At 43.7% G+C, this 21,966-nt stretch overlaps 1 protein-coding gene across 1 annotated transcript in view; it reads left to right on the top strand.

Moving 5' to 3' along the window:
* Window positions 1–20,418, top strand: part of ADCY8 (adenylate cyclase 8) — a 235,889-nt gene extending 215,471 nt beyond the window's left edge. The window contains exons 15-18 of the mRNA XM_068525423.1: window positions 2,109–2,255; window positions 8,349–8,441; window positions 16,987–17,101; window positions 19,934–20,418. Of these exons, the coding sequence (XP_068381524.1) occupies window positions 2,109–2,255; window positions 8,349–8,441; window positions 16,987–17,101; window positions 19,934–20,418 (840 nt within the window). The remainder of the gene's footprint in view (window positions 1–2,108; window positions 2,256–8,348; window positions 8,442–16,986; window positions 17,102–19,933) is intronic.
* Window positions 20,419–21,966: the final 1,548 nt, after the last annotated feature.

Genomic DNA, 21,966 nt, shown 5'->3' with positions numbered 1-21,966 from the left:
AGACGAAGATTCGAGTGCAAGTAATTTGCTTGGAAGTGGTCCCAGGAAACCCACCCAGGTAGACAGGAGAGTAAGAAGGAAGGTAGGGAAAGGAAAGTAACCCATTAATGAGGCATTATCAGACTAGTTACCTCTGTGGGCGACTGGAGCTGAATCCCAGTGGAGAATTCGGACGATGGTGTAGAAAGCATCCCTCAGAGTTATCTGGCCCAAGGTGTGAAGTTACTGAGAACTCTACACCTGTTCCCATCAGTCATTTGTTAAGAGCAGCTCCTGAGGGGGCATTGATTTCCTGGAGCTTTCAGCCTGCAGCTCACATGGGCAGAGTGCCCTCTAGTGGCCACAGAAAAACTCCATGCAAAGAAACGCAAGGGCTGGCTGACTGCCGGACCTTGGAAGAGAGAAAGCAGGCAGGGCACCTACAGCATCCGCTACAGTGGACACAAAAAGTACAAATGCTTCGGTGTTTCTGGGACACAAGGTGCAACACAGGGAATTGCAGGCAATGAAGCTGAAGAGACAGGAGGAGGGGCGTGCAGGAATATGTGAATATATGTCATGCTCATGTGTCTCAGCTTTGTCCTGAGGGCAGTTGGAGGGCTTTAAGAATAGGAGAGCCATGGTCAATATTGTATCATTGAAATGTCACTCTGGCTGCCCTATGGAGCATGCCTTTGGATGAGATAAGACCAGTCCTGAACCCAGGACGAGGCTCTCATATCAATAGCCAAGGAGGAAAACAGGAAGGGCCTGATAGAAAGAAATGATGGGAGGGTTAGAAAAAAATATTTAGGAGACACAAAGAAACCCAGGCAGGCTTGGTAATTTATTGAATCTGAATATCATGGGGAAGAAAGAGTCAAGGTTGACTCAGTGTTTCTAACTTTGATGACTTGTCAATGCTGGTGCCACCAACTGAGTCAGAGAATGAAGGATTAGGAACAGGTTTAGGTGGAGAGGAAATGCATTCAGGTGCAGCATTTATGATTTGAGGAGCGCAAGGGCAACCCAGCATGAGACATAAGAGCTTGAAGCCCAAGGAGAACCGACTTGGAAATAGGATTTTAGAGACTCACACATGAAAGGCTGAGAGTGAACGAGATAGCCCAGGGAAGTATGTAAACTTTGAACCACGCAGTGAGTCAAGGACAGAACCATAGCAATCACCAACATTTAAGACAGTAGATAAGCAAAAAATAAATCCTTGAAGGGGCCAGGCACAAGGAAAACAGATGCGGCATAACTAGAGCATAGAGAGTCAGGAGATTTATGAACTTGGGTGTGATCACCACACCAATTTGCAGGGGTGTCCAGGAAGACTTGGACAGGGATTCGTATAGAGGTTTTCCCATTTTGGCTGGCAGTCTGACCTGCTCCAGTTTCATTTCATTTCAGCCTGAGATGTGAATGGACATGGAGAGAAGTAGGAATAGGCAGTGGAGAAAACTAGTTTGAGAAGTTTGGATGAGAATGAAGAGAGGTTGGTAGTCACAAGTGTCTGCAGGCTCCAGGGCACCTTGTACTTTTTCTTATAGGAGACACTTACAGGAAGTGGAGGAGGAGAGGAGAAAGAAAGAAGAAAGAAAAGGATCACTGTAGGAGGACGTTGCTGAAGAAGTTAGAGGGGGATCGAGAGATGAGGAAGAAGCATTGATCTTCATCAGGAGAAGGGAAAATGCATTGTCTGGAGTTGAAGCAGAAGAGATGAAAATACAATGAACTACCTGATTGTATGAGTATGGAACGTGAGAGCCTCAGAGACAAGATCATCTACTGAGGGGAATCAAGTGCACAGGGAAGTTAAGGAGAGTGGTGTGTGTTGGGACTAGCCACCGGGGAGAACAGAAAAGGAAGCTGACCAAGGACGGAATGATGGGCAGGCAGAACTCTGAGCCCAACTGAGGCTGGAGACCATGAATTTTCAATGGTCGCAGTCCACATGGTGATGACGTTAAGGTGTCGATGAGATGGTGTCAGAGCCCCCGTTCTCTGTCCTCTCTGTGGGTACCTGGGAATGCCTGCAGGTGCAAGTACACACAGAGAGCATCACGGCAGACCCTCACCTCTGATGACTGTTTCTGGCTCCCTCTGTGTGCCTCTCTGTCCAGGAGCTGTATTCTCAATCCTATGATGCCGTTGGGGTGATGTTTGCCTCCATCCCAGGGTTTGCAGACTTCTACTCTCAGACTGAAATGAACAACCAAGGAGTGGAATGCCTACGCCTGCTGAATGAGATCATTGCCGACTTCGATGAGGTAAACAGAAGCCTGAGAAATTTACAATCACAAATAAGCATCCGTGTTGTCATAGCATTGTGTTGTTCATTGTAACCGATTTCTGCACTTAAAGAATTCCAGACTGCATTGTAAACACAAACATGCATCATCTAATCTAGTTAACACAATTATCACACAAGATAAACCCTGTCTTCGCTCCTGGAGGATCAGGAATGTAAGCTTCAAAGAGGCTGGAAACTTAACCCAAGGTCACGTAAGTAGCAAATGGCAAAAGCAGGACTTGATCGGAGGCCAGTGCTACGCAGGCAGTGGCATCACAGAGACTGGGCACTGATGGGGACATTTCTCCATCTGCTCAAATTACCAAAGATAAAACCATCAATTAGCATTTGGTCAGAGACCTAATCAAAATATAAACATACCCCAGATGGTACTTTCTTCTTCCAGTTTCCAGGAACAAGGGGGATGCTCATGCTGAACTTTATTTACATTAATAGACTTTGCAGGAGTGGGTCTTCCCCTCCTCACCCCCCAGCTTGAAGTAGGAAATCCTGTGTCCATCCACATGCCTAAACCTGAGATGGGAAGTTAGTGAGTAATTGAGAAAATGCCAGGGAAGAAGCCAAGCAAAAAGGTGGGTTCAGCTAATGTCTAGCCTCCTCAGCCTGATCCCCCAGGGAGCTCAGGAGTATCAGTGGTACCACAGAGTGGTCGCCATTGAGGCATGGCTTTTGTACACCTGTATTGGTCAGCCATTGGCCATGGGCTGCCCTGGTGGGTATGTGTGATCTCCCAGGCATTGCCAGCCAGGGGGCTTCCAGGGCTCTTCCCGAAAAATGGGTACAGCAATACATTGCCAGCAGCCAGCCCTGATGGCAGCCTGGAGGATGGCCCCATAAAGGAGAGCTGAGTTGGGTACCAACGGCATCTACTCCATCACCCTAAACAAAGTTCCTTCCCTTAATCCCCACCTTCCATCTAGAGGGTCCTGTGGAGTCCTTCTTCTGAATAGCCCTCAGATCTGCCCCTCACCATCTCACAGTCAAAGCTGCCCTTGTCTTGCTTTAGGCCATATTGTTTCTCACCTGGATGACCACAGTCATCTTTCCATTCACCCTCCTGCATCTGACCATCACCAACCACCAAAAGCTGGAGTATTTTGTCACATTCTCTTGAAACCCAAAATCCATTGGTGTCTCCCTTTGCCAGTTCCTCAGAAGGCCACCGAGGCTTTGCACGTACTGCTCCTGTATCCTCTCCAGCCTTACCTCCCACCATATGCCACCTGATCCACCATCCAGCACCATCTCACTACTTAGAAGCCATCACAAGCCCACCTGGCCATTTCACAGACTGCTCTTTCCACCTAGAAATCATGCCACCTTCACCGCACCCCGTCCTCTCTCCCTTGGCTCCACAGCCAGCAGAAAACATAGTACTCATGTAACAGTCAATTCAAACATCACCTTTACTTGTGAAGCCTCTTCTAATCCCCCCTCTACCCAGGTAAATGTTGTCACCCTTTTTTCAATGAAAAACTTAAACTCTGAAAAATCTTCCATCATAGAGCATGAAACCCTTCAGTTTACAAATCTGCCTCTTAGTTCTGGGGCAGAGACCCCTCTTACTAATCTCCACAGGTGTCTACCACATGTTGACTTTTTCCATAGATAACATTTAGTTGTTGTTTTTCCCTCACACCAAATCCACAGGGTAGGAGTTATTAGCCTTCATTTTATAAATAAGCAAAGCTGAGATTCAGAGACACCAAGAGGGCCCACTGTCACACACCACTAAGTAGCAAAGCCAAGTTTTGAACCCAGGTCCGCCATCCTGCTTTGATTTTTAATCACCATGTGCATTGATCTTCACTTAACTGGCATTTCATGGTGCTGGTTTTGAAGTCATAAACTCAACAATGGCCGTTTTAGTTGTCCTAGGAATGAGGATGGGAGTCAAGATAAATAAGACACAGTCACTTCTTGCCTTTCATGGATTCACAGTCCAGTGAGAGACAGAGTGACTATGAGTTCCCTTTACACAAGGAGTCCATGGTAAGTACACGTGTATAGAGGGCCTTTCAATGTGGAGAATGGAGGGTGATTCTGTGGTAATGGTACCTTTATCCCATTCTCTGTGCTAAGCCATTAACTCGTGAAGATAGAAATTATACTCTTATGTATTCTGTTAAGTCCCCAGGCCCTCCTACTGTGCCTAGAGCACAAGAGATGCTTATAACAGATGCTTACTAAAGTGACCAGTCAACTAATTAACTCATAGGAGACAGAAACCACCTGGCAAATAGTAAGGTGATGATGGGCTAGTCCCATCCAAAACATACTTCCAAAAATTTTTTTTTAAATAGTAGCTCTATTAAAAAGATCAATCTGACTGAAGGTTGAGACACCAAGCTTTGTGTTATTTTAAAATCTATAGCACCCCATAACCCAAAAGTTCTCACTTGCATGTTTTTAAACTGAAATAAATAAATTTGAAGTAAGTCTGTATCTTGGTGCCCCAAATTGTATCGATAGATACCCTCGAGTCTTCCCAATAAAGAGATGGGGGACAGCGCCCCTAGTGGTAGAGATGGGTGTTTGCAGAGGGAAGTTGGAGGGGCTTAGAGAAGGAATTGGTCCAGGAGGCTGAGCTCTAGACCAGGAGGAGGAAAAAGGAGAGATGGGGAAGAGCTGAAAGAGGAGAGAGAGGAGAGGCAGAGACGAGAAGGAGGAAGAAAAAGAAGAGGGGCAAAGGGGAGGAAGAAGAAGACAGGAAGCAGAGGAGAAGGAAGAAAGAAGAGAATGTAGTCAACAGGAAGGGGGGGAGAAAAGGCTTTCCCTGGCTTGCCAACCCCAAGCACTGTCAGCCTTTCTCACGTGGGTCCTTGGGTCACCCGGACCTGCCTTCTTTCTTTGGGTCAAAAGAGACCCTCTAGATTCTGCCCCCACTAAGCTCCAGCCAGACATCCTTCAGTAACCATACCGCTCTTCTTGCTGATGCCGTTGCCACAGGAACTTGGCTCCGGGGAAGGCTGAACATTGCACGGAGCACATGCTCCAGGACTGGGTTTGCAATAGCCCAGCACCAGGGCTCCTCACCGCCCGCCCCCACCCCGGCCTCATCGAAGGCTGAAGAGCCCTCTCACATCTCGGGGCTCCACGCGGGCTAGAGGATGAACAAGGGGCTGATTAGGAACCCCACTGTGACTCCAGAGGCTTTTAGCTAGAGAGTGGACAGAGTTGCCATGTGGTTAGTAAATGAAAGAGCAAAGCCTCTTGCTGCCTCCTGATCAACTTCTGAAAAGGAGGTAGCCTTGCCTGGACCTGAAACTGGCCCTCAGCCGAGTAGTTCCAAAGAGAGGAGAGGAAGGAAGAGTTCCACGTTCCGCCAGGAACCTGGGGAAGTGCAGCTGTAGGCAGGCAGAGGGAGGGGGCTGGGCAGCCAAAGGCATGTCTGGACGCTCCTGCCAACCCTTTCCATGCTCCCCACCTCCTACTACACAAGCTCCACGGCTAGAAAAAAACCCCCTCACTCTTTACAACTGAAATTGGAAATCACTTACTCAGGGAAGCCGTCCCAGATCCTCCAGATTTTATCAAAATCATCCATCCTCTTTATTCCTGCTCCCGGTATGTTTCCACCATAAACTTTACTAAAATTGAGCCAGGACACATGTTAGTGTGATGATTTATCTAACATCTGACACCCCTGCCTGGGCTGTTGGTTCCGTGATGGCTAGGACCTCATGTGTCTTGTTCATCAGACATTGTAGAAGCTCAGCGAATAGTTGCTGAATTAGCTTCCCACGGCTGCTGTAACAAATGACCACAAAGTTAGTGGCTTGAAATAACAGCAATTCATCCTCTTATAGATTAGAGGTCAGAATCCAGAATGGATCTCACGGGGCTAACCAAGGTGTCAGCAAGGCAGTGTTGCTTCTGGAAGCTCCAGGGGAGAATTCTTTCTTTGCCTTTTCCAGCTTCTAAAGGCCCCTCTCCTGCTTGGCTTGTGGCCCCTTTCTCTGTCTTTAAAGCCAGCAATCATATCACTCTGACTTCTGCTTCCTCCGTCACATCTTCTCTGCCTCCTGCCTTCCTCTTTCACTTACAAGGACCCTTGTGATTACATTGAGCCCGTTACTGAGTCCAAGTTCATACTGCTTGCCACACGACAGGCCAATAAATTGAGAGACGTGTTGCTGGGACAAGGAATAGCGACTTTATTCAGAAAGCCAGCAGACAGAGAAGGTGGTGGACTAGTGTCCTAAAGAACCATCTTGCCTGGGTTTGGATGCTAGTTTCTTTTATAGAAGAAAGAGGGGGAAGTGAGGAGGCAAAGTAAAAAGAAAATAAAGCAGTACGTTGTTGCATATGTCCTGGTTCCAGCCAGACTCTGGAGGGGATGTGTTAATTTCCTCTTTCCTGCAGCCATTCATAGGTGGGCCTGGTCAGGATGATTCCTGTGAGCTTAAAGTAAGGTATTTTAGCTTAACCCTCAGGCATGAGACGCAGGGTTCCTGGAGATGGGCCATTATGTATACTTTAAGCCTATAGGCAGCATCACTTTAGTGATTAACTTATAGCAAAAGCAATAGAATACAAAGGTTAAAGTAAAAGAAATGGATCTGATATGGAGTCAGATTTGTTCTTCCCTATTTCAAGCCCACACAGATAACCCAAGAAATTGCCCCATCACAAAATCATTCACTTAATCACATCTGCAAAGTCCTTTTTACTATGTCAGGTGACATATCCACAGGTTCCAGGGACTAAGACATGGACTTTTGGGGTGGGGGACAAGCAGAGAGAGCATCATTCTCTTAGCACAGTTGCCAAATAAGAGACCAAGGTTTTAGAGGGGTGGGATTGGGAGGGTGGGAGGGAGGGAGACGCAAGAGGGAAGAGATATGGGAACATATGTATATGTATAACTGATTCACTTTGTTATAAAACAGAATCTAACACACCATTGTAAAGCAATTATACTCCAATAAAGATGTTAAAAAAAAAAAAAAAAAGAGACCAAGGTTTCCCTTCCTTAGCATTAAAATCCAAACTGTAGGTGAGGATGGAGGAAATGGCAAGGATGGTACCCATTCTTCCATACAGGTATTCATTCATCCCTACTGTGTGCTAGGCTCTGTCTAGGTGCTGAGTAGTAAATACGACAGGCAAAAATACCTGCCTCCAGGAATTTTACATTTTAGTAGGAAAGATGACAATAAATAAGCACAGTCAGGGATAAGTGCTAAGGAGAGAAGATAAAGCAGGAAGAAGATGAGAATATGTATGTGGGGACAGGATATTGTGTTCAGTTTTGCATGGGGTGATCAGCAAGACCCCACTGGGATGACATTTGAGGAAAGACCTGGAAGAGGTGAGGGATGAGCAATGTAATTGTCTGAAGGAAGAGCATCCCAACAGGGGAACAGCAAATGCAAAGGTCCTGAGGCAGAAACAGGCCTGGCTTGTTAGGAGCAGCAAGGAGGTCAGTGTGGCTGGAACAGAGTGAGCGAAGGGGACAGGGCATGGCAGGTCTTGCAGGGCATGGTGAAGACTCTGGCTTTGACCCTGAGTAGAACGGGAAGCCACAGAGCAGGGACATGGTCTGACTTACATTTAAACAGGATCACTCTGGCTGCCATGCTGGGAGTGTGGAGGTAAGGATTGGGATTAGGTACGTTATTGCAATACAATAACCAGGTGTAAACTAATGGTGGCTTAGACCAGGGTACTGGAAGGAAATGCTAAGATTTTTAAATACATGCTGAGAGTAAAGCCAAAAGGATGTGTTGATGGATTTGGGAATATTGGCAATTTCTTCTTTAAACTAGTAAGATAGCTTTGTTTATTTCAAAGATTCTTAGAAACAGATCTAGTCCTTAAAGAGTATCTGGTCACACCCATCTCGGCACTTGGCACTTAGCAGGTGCTCAATAAAGATCTGTTGAGAACCTGAATGTTTGATTCTCAGAGAGAAAAGTGGCTACCTCAAGGATGCTCAGCCAGTCCGAGGTGGTCCTCACTGTGAGCCAGGGGCCTGTTTCCGGGAGCCCCAGGCTGCTGGAAGCACAAATACCAGGACTGACACTGTTGCCTGGATCTGTTTCAGCTGCTTGGTGAAGACCGGTTTCAAGACATTGAAAAGATTAAGACCATCGGCAGCACCTACATGGCCGTGTCAGGCCTGTCACCTGACAAACAGGTAAAGGAATGCTTTGGACTCAGCCACAGCCTATGGCAGAGACCTCACTCTGGTCAGGTCGCTGAAGGTGGTGGGGCTGTCATCACCAGGAAACCTGGGGACAGGTAGGGAGAAAATCCGATGAAGTGGATATTCTAGGTGTGTGCGGTACCTTTGCTCCCGAGGTAAGCAGGCTCTACTGGGTGCACTGATGCTTCTTTATGATTGAGAAGCCTCTAGGCTTCATTCTGAACCTCGCTGTTCACTTGATGAACAAAATCAGGACCAAGAAATACCCTGGTTATGATTTAGTTGCGGGTGTTACTAAATCCCTGATCCCAACCTGTTTTATTCTTACTTTTGTTTTCTCCTCCAAAAGTAATATTAATAGCTCTGCTATTATTAATTAAATAATAATAATAGCTCTGCTTTTTTGAGAGGTGACTGTGCCAGACACTAGTGTTAAGTGGGAAACTAACATCCACCTGCCAGGGGCCGTGGATGAATTACCTGAGATAGAGTCATGCTAGCCACACAAAGCCTTGCACCTGGCAGGTCCTCCATAAATGCTCTATGGAAATGGGCATAAGCTGCCAGGGAGAGGAATCCTCATTCCCTCTCATCCTTCTTTGCTCGCTTTCCAACTAAAAACCTAGAACTATTCCAAGACTATCTGAGAAGAAACCCTTGATAGTCATTAGGTACATGTGCACATCACTCTGTCACAGGGGTCCAGAAAGACATCCCCCAGGCCAAATCCAGTCCACCATCTGTTTTTTTGTTTGTTTGTTTGTTTCTGTTTTTTGTTGTTGTCAACATGCAGTTATATTTTCTGAGGCAAATCACTTAACCTCTTTAAATTTAAACATTCTTATAAAATGCAAGGGTTGTCTGAACTCTATAGGTGTGCCAGTAACTCAGGACCCAAAGATGAGTAAATCATATTTTGCCCTTATGTTATTCACAAGCTAGGGACTGGCAGAGACGTAAATTAACAGTTGCAGGCCAGTGTGCAGTCTAAGCTAAAAAATGTAAGCAAAGAGTTGGGAGAGCAAAGAAGTATAATAATATATAGAGAATGACCTAAGTGCTTCCAAATTACAAAAAGGATTGGTGATATTTTTGCCTTTAATGACAAATTTCATTGCAAATTGCTACACATTTCAAATCCTATACCAAGAAAATGTGAAATATCTCTTTTCAGCAATGGTCCTCTCAAATAGACACACTGATATTCTAGATATTACCATTATGCCATATCTTTATAGGCACAGCATATATGTAACAGTACTATCTATTGAAGACTTGGTTAGTCCTGCTTAGTAAATGTTTAACAATTAGGGAGAGTTAAATCATTATACAACAAGTTCATTAAAATGACTTTATTACTGTGGTAAAGAATCTGAGCTTTGTCAAATATTTCCAGTGTTAAAAATATACAAATAGGTTTATATTTTACAATAAAAATACTATCAAAAAGTAATGACAGTTAAATCAGTTCTTAAATGGTGGGCATGGTTAGAACTTGTAGAAAGGAAGTGAAATGTGATCAAAAAGGGAATTGTGGAGGACATTCAAGATGGCGGAGGAGTAAGACTTGGAGATCACCTTCCTCCTCACAAATACATCAAAAATACATCTACATGTGGAACAACTCCTGCAGAACACCTACTGAACGCTGGCAGAGGACCTCAGACCTCCCAAAAGGCAAGAAACTCCCCACATACCTAGCCACGTGGCTGACAGGGTCTTGGTGCTCCGGCCAGGTGTCAGGCCTGAGCCTCTGAGGTGGGAGAGCTGAGTTCAGTACTTTGGACCACCAGACACCTCCCTGCTCCATGTAATATCAATTGGCGAGAGCTCACCCAGAGATCTCTGTCTCAACGCTAAGACCCAGCTCCGCTCAACGAACAGCAAGCCACAGTGCTAGACAACCCTATGCCAAACAACTAGCAAGAGAGGAACACAACCCCACCCATTAGCAGAGAGGCTGCCTAAAATCATAATAAGGTCACAGACACCCTAAAACACACCACCGACGCAGTCCTGCCCACCAGAAAGACAAGATCCAGCCTCATCCACCAGAACACAGGCACCAGTCCCCTCCACCAGGAAGCCTACACAACCCCCGATCCAACCTTACGCACTGGGGGCAGACAGCAAAAACAATGGGAACTACGAACCTGCAGCCTGTGAAAAAGAGACCCCAAACACAGTAAGTAAAGCAAAATGAGAAGACAGAGAAATACACAGCAGATGAAGGAACAAGGTAAAAACCCACCAGACCAAACAAATGAAGAGGAAATTGGCAGTCTACCTGAAAAAGAATTCAGAGTAATGATAGTAAAGATGATCCAAAATCTTCGAAATAGAATGGGGAAAATACAAGAAACGTTTAACAAGGACCTAGAAGAACTAAAGAGCAAACAAACAATGATGAACAGCACAATAAATGAAATTAAAAATTCTCTAGACGGAATCAATAGCAGAATAACTGAGGCAGAAGAACAGATAAGTGACCTGGAAGATAAAATATTGGAAATAACTACAGCAGAGCAGAATAAAGAAAAAAGAATGAAAAGAATTGAGGACAGTCTCAGAGACCTCTGGGACAACATTAAACACACCAACATTCGAATTACAGGAGTCCCAGAAGAAGAAGAGAAAAAGAAAGGGACTGAGAAAATATTGGAAGAGATTAGAGTTGAAAACTTCCCTAATATGGGAAAGGAAATAGTCAAGTCCAGGAAATGCAGTGAGTCCCATACAGGATAAATCCAAGGAGAAACACGCCAAGACACATATTGATTAAACTATCAAAAATTAAATACAAACAAAAAATATTAAAAGCAGCAAGGGAAAAGCAACAAATAACATACAAGGGAATCCGCATAAGGTTAACAGCTGATCTTTCAGCAGAAACTCAGCAAGCCAGAAGGGAGGGGCAGGACATATTTGAAGTGATGAAAGGGAAAAACCTACAACCAAGATGACTCTACCCAGTAAGGATCTCATTCAGATTCGATGGAGAAATTAAAACCTTTACAGACAAGTAAAAGTAAAGAGAATTCAGCACCACCAAACCAGCTTTACAACAAATGCTAAAGGAACTTCTCTGGGCAGGAAACACAAGAGACGGGAAAGACCTACAATAACAAACTCAAAACAATTAAGGAAATGGTAATAGGAACATACATATCGATAATTACCTTAAATGTAAATGGATTAAATGCTCCAACCCAAAGACATAGACTGGCTGAATGGATACAAAGACAAGACCCATATATATGCTGTCTACAAGAGACCCACTTCAGACCGAGGGACACAAACAGACTGAAAGTGAGGGGATGGAAAAAGATATTCCATGCAAATGGAAATCAAAAGAAAGCTGGAGTAGCAATTCTCATATCAGACAAAATTGACTTTAAAATAAAGACTATTACAAGAGACAAAGAAGGACACTACATAATGATCAAGGGATCAATCCAAGAAGATATAACAAGTGTAAATATTTATGCATCCAACATAGGAGCACCTCAATACATAAGGCAAATGCTAACAGCCATAAAAGGGGAAATCGACAGTAGCACAATAGTAGTAGGGGACTTTAACACCCCACTTTCACCAATGGACAGATCATCCAAAATGAACACAAATAAGGAAACACAAGCTTTAAATGATACATTAAACAAGATGGACTTGATTGATATTTATCGGACATTTCATCCAAACACAACAGAATACATTTTCTTCTCAAGTGCTCATGGAACATTCTCCAGGATAGATCATATCTTGGGTCACAAATCAAGCCTTGGTAAATTTAAGAAAATTGAAATCACGTCAAGTATCTTTTCCGACCACAATGCTATGACACTAGATATCAATTACAGGAAAAAATCTGTAAAAAATACAAACACATGGAGGGTAAACAATACACTACTAAATAACAAAGAGATCACTGAAGAAATCAAAGAGGAGATTAAAAAATACCTAGAAACAAATGACATTGAAAACACGACAACCCAAAACCTATGGGATGCAGCAAAGCAGTTCTAAGAGGGAAGTTGGTAGCAACACAATCCTACCTCAGAAAACAAGAAAAATCTCAAACAACCTAACCTTACACCTAAAGCAATTAGAGAAAGGAGAACAAGAAAACCCCAAAGTTAACAGAAGGAAAGAAATCATAAAGATCAGATCAGAAATAAATGAAAAAGAAATGAAGGAAATGATCGCAAAGATCAATAAAACTAAAAGCTGGTTCTTTGAGGAGATAAACAAAATTGATAAACCATTAGCCAGACTCATCAAGAAGAAAAGGGAGAAGACTCAAATCAACAGAATTAGAAATGAAGAAGGAGAAGTAACAACTGACACTGCAGAAATACAAAGGATCATGAGAGGTTACTACAAGCAACTATATGCCAATAAAATGGACAACATGGAAGAAATGGACAAATTCTTAGAAAAGCAGAAACTTCCGAGACTGAACCAGGAAGAAATGGAAAATATCAACAGACCAATCACAAGCACTGAAATTGAGACTGTGATTAAAAATCTTCCAACCAACAAAAGCCCAGGACCAGATGGCTTCACAGGCAAATTCTATCAAACATTTAGAGAAGAGCTAACACCTATCCTTCTCAAACTCTGGAGAAGGAGTATATTTCTCAAAATATAGCAGAGGAAGGAACACTCCCAAACTCATTCTATGAGGCCACCATCACCCTGATACCAAAACCAGACAAAGATGTCACAAAAAAAGAAAACTACAGGCCAATATCACTGATGAACATAGATGCAAAAATCCTCAAGAAAATACTATCAAACAGAATCCAGCAGTACATTAAAAGGATCATACACCATGATCAAGTGGGGTTTATCCCAGGAATGCAAGGATTCTTCAATATATGCAAATCAATCAATGTGATACACCATACTAACAAACTGAGGGATAAAAACCATATGATAATCTCAGTAGATGCAGAAAAAGGTTTCGACAAAATTCAACACCTATTTATGATAAAAACTCTCCAGAAAGAAGGCATAGAGGGAACTTATCTCAACATAATAAAGACCATATATGACAAACCCACAGCCAACATCGTTCTCAATGGTGAAAAACTGAAACCATTTCCACTAAGATCAGGAGTAAGACAAGGTTGTCCACTCTCATCACTATTATTCAACTTAGTTTTGGAAGTTTTAGCCACAGCAATCAGAGAAGAAAAAGAAATAAAAGGAATCCAAATCAGAAAAGATGAAGTAAAACTGTCACTGTTTGCAGATGACATGATACTATACATAGAGAATCCTAAAGATGCTACCAGAAAACTACTAAAGCTAATCAATGAATTTGGTAAAGTAGCAGGATACAAAATTAATGCACAGAAATCTCTTGCATTCCGATACACTAATGATGAAAATCTGAAAGAGAAATTAAGGAAACACTCCCATTTACCATTGCAACTAAAAGAATAAAATACCTAGGAATAAAACTACCTAAGGAGACAAAAGACCTGTATGCAGAAAATTATAAGACACTGGTGAAAGAAATTAAAGATGATACAAACAGATGGGGAGATATACCATGTTCTTGGATTGGAAGAATCAACACTGTGAAAATGACTATACTACCCAAAGCAACCTACAGATTCAATGCAATCCCTATCAAATTACCACTGGCATTTTTCACAGAACTAGAACAAAAAATTTCACAACTTGTATGGAAACACAAAAGACCCTGAATAACCAAAGCAATCTTGAGAAAGAAAAATGGAGTTGGAGGAATCAGGCTCCCTGACTTCACACTATACTACAAAGCTACAGTCATCAAGACAGTATGGTACTGGCACAAAAACAGAAATATAGGTCAATGGAACAAGAGAGAAATCCCAGAGATAAACCCACGCACATATGGTCACCTTAATTTTGATAAAGGAGGCAAGAATATACAATGGAGAAAAGACAGCCTCTTCAATAAGTGGTGCTGGGAAAACTCGACAGCTATGTGTAAAAGAATGAAATTAGAACACTCCCTAACACCATACACAAAAATAAACTCAAAATGGATTAAAGACCTAAATGGAAGGCCAGACACTATCAAACTCTTAGAGGAAAACATAGGCAGAACACTCTATGACATAAATCACAGCAAGATCCTTTTTGACCCACCTCCCTCCTAGAGAAATGGAAGTAAAAACAAAAATAAACAAATGGACCTCATGAAACTTAAAAGCTTTTGCACAGCAAAGGAAACCGTAAACAAGATGAAAAGACAACCCTCAGAATGGGAGAAAATATTTGCAAACGAAGCAACTGACAAAGGATTAATCTCCAAAACATACAAGCAGGTCATGCAGCTCAATATCAAAAAACAGCTCAATCCCAAAATGGGCAGAAGACCTAAATAGACATTTCTCTGAAGAAGATATACAGATTGCCAACAAACACATGAAAGGATGCTCAACGTTACTAATCATTAGAGAAATGCAAATCAAAACTACAATGAGGTATCACCTCACACCAGTCAGAATGTCCATCATCAAAAAATCTGCAGACAATAAATGCTGGAGAGGGTGTGGAGAAAAGGGAACCCCCATGCACTGTTGGTGGGAATGTAAATTGATACAGCCACTATGGAGAACAGTATGGAGGTTCCTTATAAAACTAAAAATAGAACTACCATACGACCCAGCAATCCCACTACTGAGCATATACCCTGAGAAGACCATAATTCAAAAAGAGTCATGTACCACAATGTTCATTGCAGCTCTATTTACAATAGCCAGGACATGGAAGCAACCTAAGTGTCCATCAACAGCTGAATGGATAAAGAAGATGTGGCACATATATACAATGGAATATTACTCAGCCATAAAAAGAAATGAAACTGAGTTATTTGTAGTGAGGTGGGTGGACCTAGAATCTGTCAAACAGAGTGAAGTAAGTCAGAAAGAGAAAAACAAATACCATATGCTAACACATATACATGGAATCTAAAAAAAAAATGGTTCTGAAGAACCTAGAAGCAGGATAGGAATAAAGACACAGACGCAGAGAATGGACTTAAAGACATGGGGAGGGGGAAGGGTAAGCTGGGACAAAGTGAGAGAGTGGCATGAACATATATACACTACCAAATGTAAAATAGATAGCTAGTGGGAAGCAGCCGCATAGCACAGGGAGACCAGCTCGGTGCTTTGTGACCACCTAGAGGGGTGGGATAGGGAGGGTGGGAGGGAGGGAGACGCAAGAGGGAAGAGATACGGGGATATATATATACGTATAGCTGATTCACTTTGTTGTGCGGCAGAAACTAACAACAATGTAAAGCAATTATACTCCAATAAAGATGTTAAAAAATTCTTTTTTAATAAAATAAATTTTTTGAAAAAAGGGAATTGTTAGGTACAGCTGGCAACAGTGTGGGTGAATATAGAAAATGTGGATTTTGTACTGGGCCAGTAGCTGTCAAGGAATATGTAAGTGAATCTTTGAAACCTAGATATGATTCTTTCATATAAGTAATTTAATGAAGTATAATTAAACCAGAGTATATATTGTAGTTATAATTTAAAATTATACCCCCAAAGCACAAATACACAAACATTTATCGAATATTGTATTTCAAGGCCTCATTGACTTCGGAGCTTCTAATGAAAATTTTAAGTATTTTCTTCTCAGCATCGCCACCTCCAAAAACAAATTTAAATGTGAATAATTAACATTGTATAGGTTTTAGTTTGATGTGGTGGCAATGGTAGAACGTGTAAACACTGGATGCTAGCATTAGAAGTATTGATTAAAAAATAACTTCAGTTTGGAAATACTGATAGACCATCATCCCAACTGCTATATTGGTGATCTGATGTATCCACCATCTGTTTTCATAAATAAAGTTTTATTGGAACACAGCCACATGCATTCATTTATATTTTGCCTATGGCTCCTTTCTGGCTAAAATGGCAGTGTTGGGTAGTCATGACAAAGACCACACGGCCCACAAAGCCTAAAATACTTGCCATCTGGCCCTCTACTGACTGCCAACCTCTGCTCTAGAGGGGCACAGAATTCTTTCACATACACAACCTCATTCAGTCCCCATGAGGTAGGCAGGGCAACTATGCTTATCCCCATTATATAGATGAGGAAACTGAGGTTCAGAGAGCAAATGTCTATGTGAAACATCTCTTAAACAGACACTGTGAGTACTTCAAAGGAAATAGACATGGTTCCTAGATTGGAAACCTCACATATATGAACATAAGAGTGTGCACTCACACACACACACACACACACACACACACGTGAACAGCATCAACTTGAACAGACAAGGGTAGGGGTGGGGAATGGAATCTGAGAGTCACACATATTACACTCTCTGAAGCAAATTTCCTGGTACCCTGTGTTTCTGGACTCTGATGACTTAGGTGTACAGGGCTCACACACCTGCTTATTTCCCTTGAAGGCATGTGTGGGTGAGGTAGGACACAGACCAGACCCCTGCTGCAGAAATGTTCCTGTTTGCCCCATCGAATGACCTCTTCTCTCATGTTTGCTGCAGCAATGTGAAGATAAGTGGGAACATCTGTGCGCCCTGGCCGACTTCTCTCTCGCCCTGACCGAAAGCATACAGGAGATCAACAAGCATTCTTTCAACAATTTTGAGCTCAGGATTGGTGAGTAGCAGCTGGAAGTGTGGCACCTCAGGGACCCACCGAGCTGTCTGGCCTTGCTCTATCGAGCCCTCCCGTGCCCTGGGCATCAAGCCAGGGGAGCTTTTTCCCGCAAAATGCAGCAGATTTAGTGTGACCTGGCCAAGGACAGACCTGTCTGGGCTTCCTCGCACTCAAGATGCTGGAAGCAGTGGAAGGATTTTGGCCTGTGTGCAGAAATGCCAAGCAACTGATAGACCACGGCTACCTCTCCTCCAGCTTGTCCAGAATCCCACCCACACAAGGCCCTGATTAGAGAGGTAGCTGTCTAATCAGTCGTTTCCTCCCGTCTTCTATGTCACCAGATACTGGAGGTCAATGCGTTACTCTCCCGTTCTCCTGGATAACACCCTGAGCTGAAAGCAGGATTCTGTTCCTGAGGATGTCACATGCCGACTTGAGCCAGGGACAGGCAGTTAGCTTTATAGCTCTTCACTTGGCCACGCAGCTCACCCTCCTTTGGGCTTAGGGACACCCTTGTGCAAAGTGACAACAGTCACGGCTATGTGATAATAGTCATTTGCAGTTTGTATAACTTGTTAATTTCTTCAGCATCTCTGCGGAGTCTGGAGGGGGCCTCCTAAAGCATAGTCTGAGAGCCCCTGCTCTAGTCCACATTCACGTTTTACAGATGGGCAAACTCAGGCCCAGAGAAGGGGAGTAACTAGCCTACGATCACACAACCAAATGGTCATCCTGGCAGCGACTACAGGATTTCCTGACTGAGACCAGTGACATTCTGGCAGCCAGCGTGCAGCCTAAAACAAATGTTACGGCAGTCCTCATGTCAGATATCCTCTGGCTGGCATGCCATTTTACTTTTTTGGTTCTCCCTTAGCAGCTTTCAAGTATAAAGGGTCAAGTAATACCCATACCTGACTTGTCAGATCTAAGGAATGCCACATGCCTTTGTTCACTGGACTAAATAAGTGATTATTTTTATATTTTGATCTATGGATGGGGTGCTCAGGGCTTGTTTCCAGATCTTCCAACAACCTTACATGTCCTTTCTGAAATCATTGAATACATGATTGAACTGGGAATAAAAAAGCAGAACTATAACCTTGAACAAAGGCTGTGTAATTTCAGGAGATGTTGCTGGAATTAAGGCCAACCCTTGGTGTGATACATTATTCTCCTGGCATGGTTCAGAGGTTAGAAAATCATGTTCCCAATGGGATTGGGCCTTTCACTTTGTGTTTTGGGTCTGCCGTAACCAGCTCTATGACTTTGGGCAAGTCGTTTAAACCCTCTGAGTGTCAGTTTCCTCATGTGTGAACTGGGAGTTATATTATTACCTCCCCTGCCTACCTCACAGTAGTAAGAAGAGATGCAAATGGGATAGTGGTTATGGAAGGGCTCTGCAAATTTTAGGGCAATGTCCATCCTTGTGATTCCCATGCATTCTGCAAGAGCTGTTTCTCGAAGTTCACAGTCAGTTCTATCTTATACGTGTGTGTGTGTGTGTATGTGTGTGTGTCTTGCTTTTCCCTCTGCCTAGAATGATCTAACCCAGATATCTGCATGGCTTATACTATCACTTTCTCTAGATCTCTGCTCAGAAAGGCCTTTCCTAACCACCCTACTCCAAAATACACCCTCCTGTATTTTTCTATCCCTTTAACCTGATTGGTTTTTCTTTATCACCTTTATCATTCACTGATACTATATTGCATTTTTTAAATTATTTTCTGTCTCTCCCCAGTAGAAGGTAAGCTCCATGAGGGCCGGGGCTATGTCTTTTTTCTTTCCCACCATATCCCCAATACCTGGAACAGTGTCTGCTTTATAGTAGATGCCTAGTCAATGTTTGCAGAACGAATGAGAAATCCTTAGTCTATTAAAAGGAGACATACATGCCCATGAATGTGTTTAGTGGAATACTGTCATTCCTTTTAAAAAGTCTGTATTTCCTAAAGGAGGAGGTATTAAAATTGTGATCTACCAAATAACCTGTGGGATTGGGAGTAAATGACAGTCCAAGCAGAGAGAAAGCCAGGGCCAAAGGCACAGAGGTGGAAATGCCAGCAGGTTAGGGGAACTCGAGCAGTGCAGTATGGATACGGTGCAAAGGTGAGGGAGAGGGTGGTGACAAAAATGAGGCTGGCGAGTTAGGCAAGAGCCAGCTCTGAGAAACCCTAGATTGTGATCCTAAGGAGCCGGGGCTTTACCCCATAGGCAAAAGGAGCTGTGGCAGGTGTTGAAGTGGGTGGTATCTTGATCAGATGTGCATCAGAACGTCCCTCTGGTTCCGGCAGCAGCGTGGAGGATGGTCTGCAGGAGGACAAGCAGGGATCCAGGGAGGCGTGTTAGGAGGCTGTTGCCATGGACCCAGGGAATGATGCTGAGGACGTGGACTAAGACAGAGCAGGAAAAGGTGTGCCCAGGCTCTCAGGGCACTGTGACAACAGAGGCAAGAGGTGGTCCCAGCATCCCAACATCAGTGCCCTGTCCATCCCGTAGGCTAAGACAAGTCAGCTTCCATGTGAGAGTAATAATTATTGTCTCTCGAGCACTCACTGGTTGTCTGGTAACATACCAGTGGCTTTATCTATAGCATCTCATCTCATCCTCCTTTAATTATTTCCACTTGACAGATGAGAAAAGTGAGGTCCAAATCTGTTAAGTACCCAACCCAGATCACACATCTAATAAGTGACTGACGCTGGATCTGGACCCTGTAGTTTATCCGTAGAGATCACATCCTTCATTTAAGGGTCACTATCCCAGGCAGGGAGTGGCCCCTTCCTTGACGTCCCTCTTCTCTCACCTCTTGTTTCTCTGGCTCACCCACAGGCATCAGCCACGGCTCAGTGGTAGCTGGCGTTATCGGCGCTAAGAAACCACAGTATGACATTTGGGGCAAAACCGTGAACCTGGCAAGTCGAATGGACAGCACAGGAGTCAGCGGCAGAATCCAGGTCCCCGAGGAGACCTATCTCATCCTGAAGGACCAGGGCTTTGCCTTTGACTACCGAGGGGAGATCTATGTGAAGGGCATCAGTGAACAGGAAGGAAAAATCAAAACGTACTTTCTCCTGGGAAGAGTCCAACCCAACCCATTCATCCTGCCGCCGAGAAGACTGCCCGGGCAGTACTCCTTGGCCGCCGTCGTCCTGGGCCTCGTCCAGTCCCTCAACAGGCAAAGGCAGAAGCAGCTGCTGAACGAGAACAACACGGGCATCATCAAGGGCCATTACAACCGGCGGACTTTGCTGACACCCAGCGGGCCTGAGCCGGGAGCCCAAGCCGAAGGCACCGACAAGTCCGAGTTGCCATAAAAGCGTTTTCTTTGTGTTTCTTTTTTTGTATTTCTTTTATATATAAAATAAATATACTAATAAAAAGGTTTAATTTTTTTTAGAACACGGATGGTTTCGTTGGTCTTTGGATGCACTACATCGAAGACACGATTTGAGTTTTTCTCCCGTCGCAGACATTTCTTGGTCATCTCTTCCATACAAAGTTTATTGGGAAGCAAAGATAAGTAAGACCTAGTCCTTGACCTTGGGAAACAGCGGGCTCATCATTAAGAACTGCCGTTTATTGAGCGCTTGTCAGGTACCTGGCGCACAATAATATTAATGGATAATGTTAATAGATAATATTCCTGTAAACCAATACATAAATACTCTGTGTTCAGAGAGGGGTAGATGCAATGAGAAATTGTGATGGGACAATTGTGATAAAGAACTGGAGGTCAAGGACACTGCCTGAACTGGAGGCACCATGTCTTTGAGGACATGATTCAAAGGATTAGCCCTAAATCATGAGAAAGAGGCAACCCATGGAACCTGGGAGAAAAGTGACCCAAGCAGAAGGACTAACAGGTGCAAACGCCCTGAGGTGGGATCAAGGCCACTTGGTCTGCTGGAGCCACAGTTAGAAAGTCAGCAGGTGGGTAAGTTGGTTCGGGCAGGTACACTGTTTCCTGGGAAGGCTGCATCCTAAGCTCTTCTCGTACGACCGCAAAGCCTGCCAGGAAAGTTTCATACAGATGAGAAAGCTCAAAAAAATGAAAGGAATTGCCCAAGACCTTATAGGTAGTTTTAGAACTAGGCTCAGCACTGTACTGGTCAATAAAAGTGCTGTAACAAATAACTCCCATTCTTAGTGGTTAAAACAAAATAAGAGATTCAGCTGTCGTTTATGCCCTATTGCATGTGGGGCAGAGGCCCTCCAGGCAATGATCTTGGGACTTAGTCTTCTTCCACTTAGGACCTGGATGCCTCTGCTTGATCCTCTCTATCCAGCCAGCTGAAGAGCAGAGAGGGAAAGGAAGGAGGATCACTCAGAAGGTCTTGGGTACCAGGCCTGAAAGTCGCCTACATTATTGCTCTGTCACCAGCCAGAAGGCAGTCATTGGCCTCACTTTACCGTAAGGGAAGTTAGGGGATGGATTCTTCCTGTGTTCACTACTGAGAGGAAAGTACTGTCTCTTCCATAAGAATCTACACCTGTCTAAGCCCATGTGTGCAAACACGAAGCTATTCTGGTAAGTTCTGTGTTGGAAGGACAGACGAGATTGAAGTGATGGAAGAAGTATGAAATCCTAATCATTATCTAAATTCTTGACTCTTAACAACAGCTCATTTAAAAGAAACTTAGCGCCAGGTAATGCATCCACAGTAGATACGCTCTAGAGGAAATACCCACCTGAGGTATCTCGGGTGAGACCCCCGTGATAGAAGGGAAACTACCCTCTCCTGAGAAGCACAAAGTACAGAAAGGGAGTTGACTTTTGAGTGACCATGTTTGCAATGCTTTTTGTTCTCATATCAAAGAAATACAGGAGGTCCCGGTGGAACATGAAGAGGGTGTCAGGTGAA

The sequence above is a fragment of the Eschrichtius robustus genome, chromosome 17 (genome assembly GCF_028021215.1).
Source record: "Eschrichtius robustus isolate mEscRob2 chromosome 17, mEscRob2.pri, whole genome shotgun sequence".
NCBI classification, from domain to species: domain Eukaryota; kingdom Metazoa; phylum Chordata; class Mammalia; order Artiodactyla; family Eschrichtiidae; genus Eschrichtius; species Eschrichtius robustus.
This window is presented reverse-complemented; position numbering and strand designations above follow the sequence as displayed.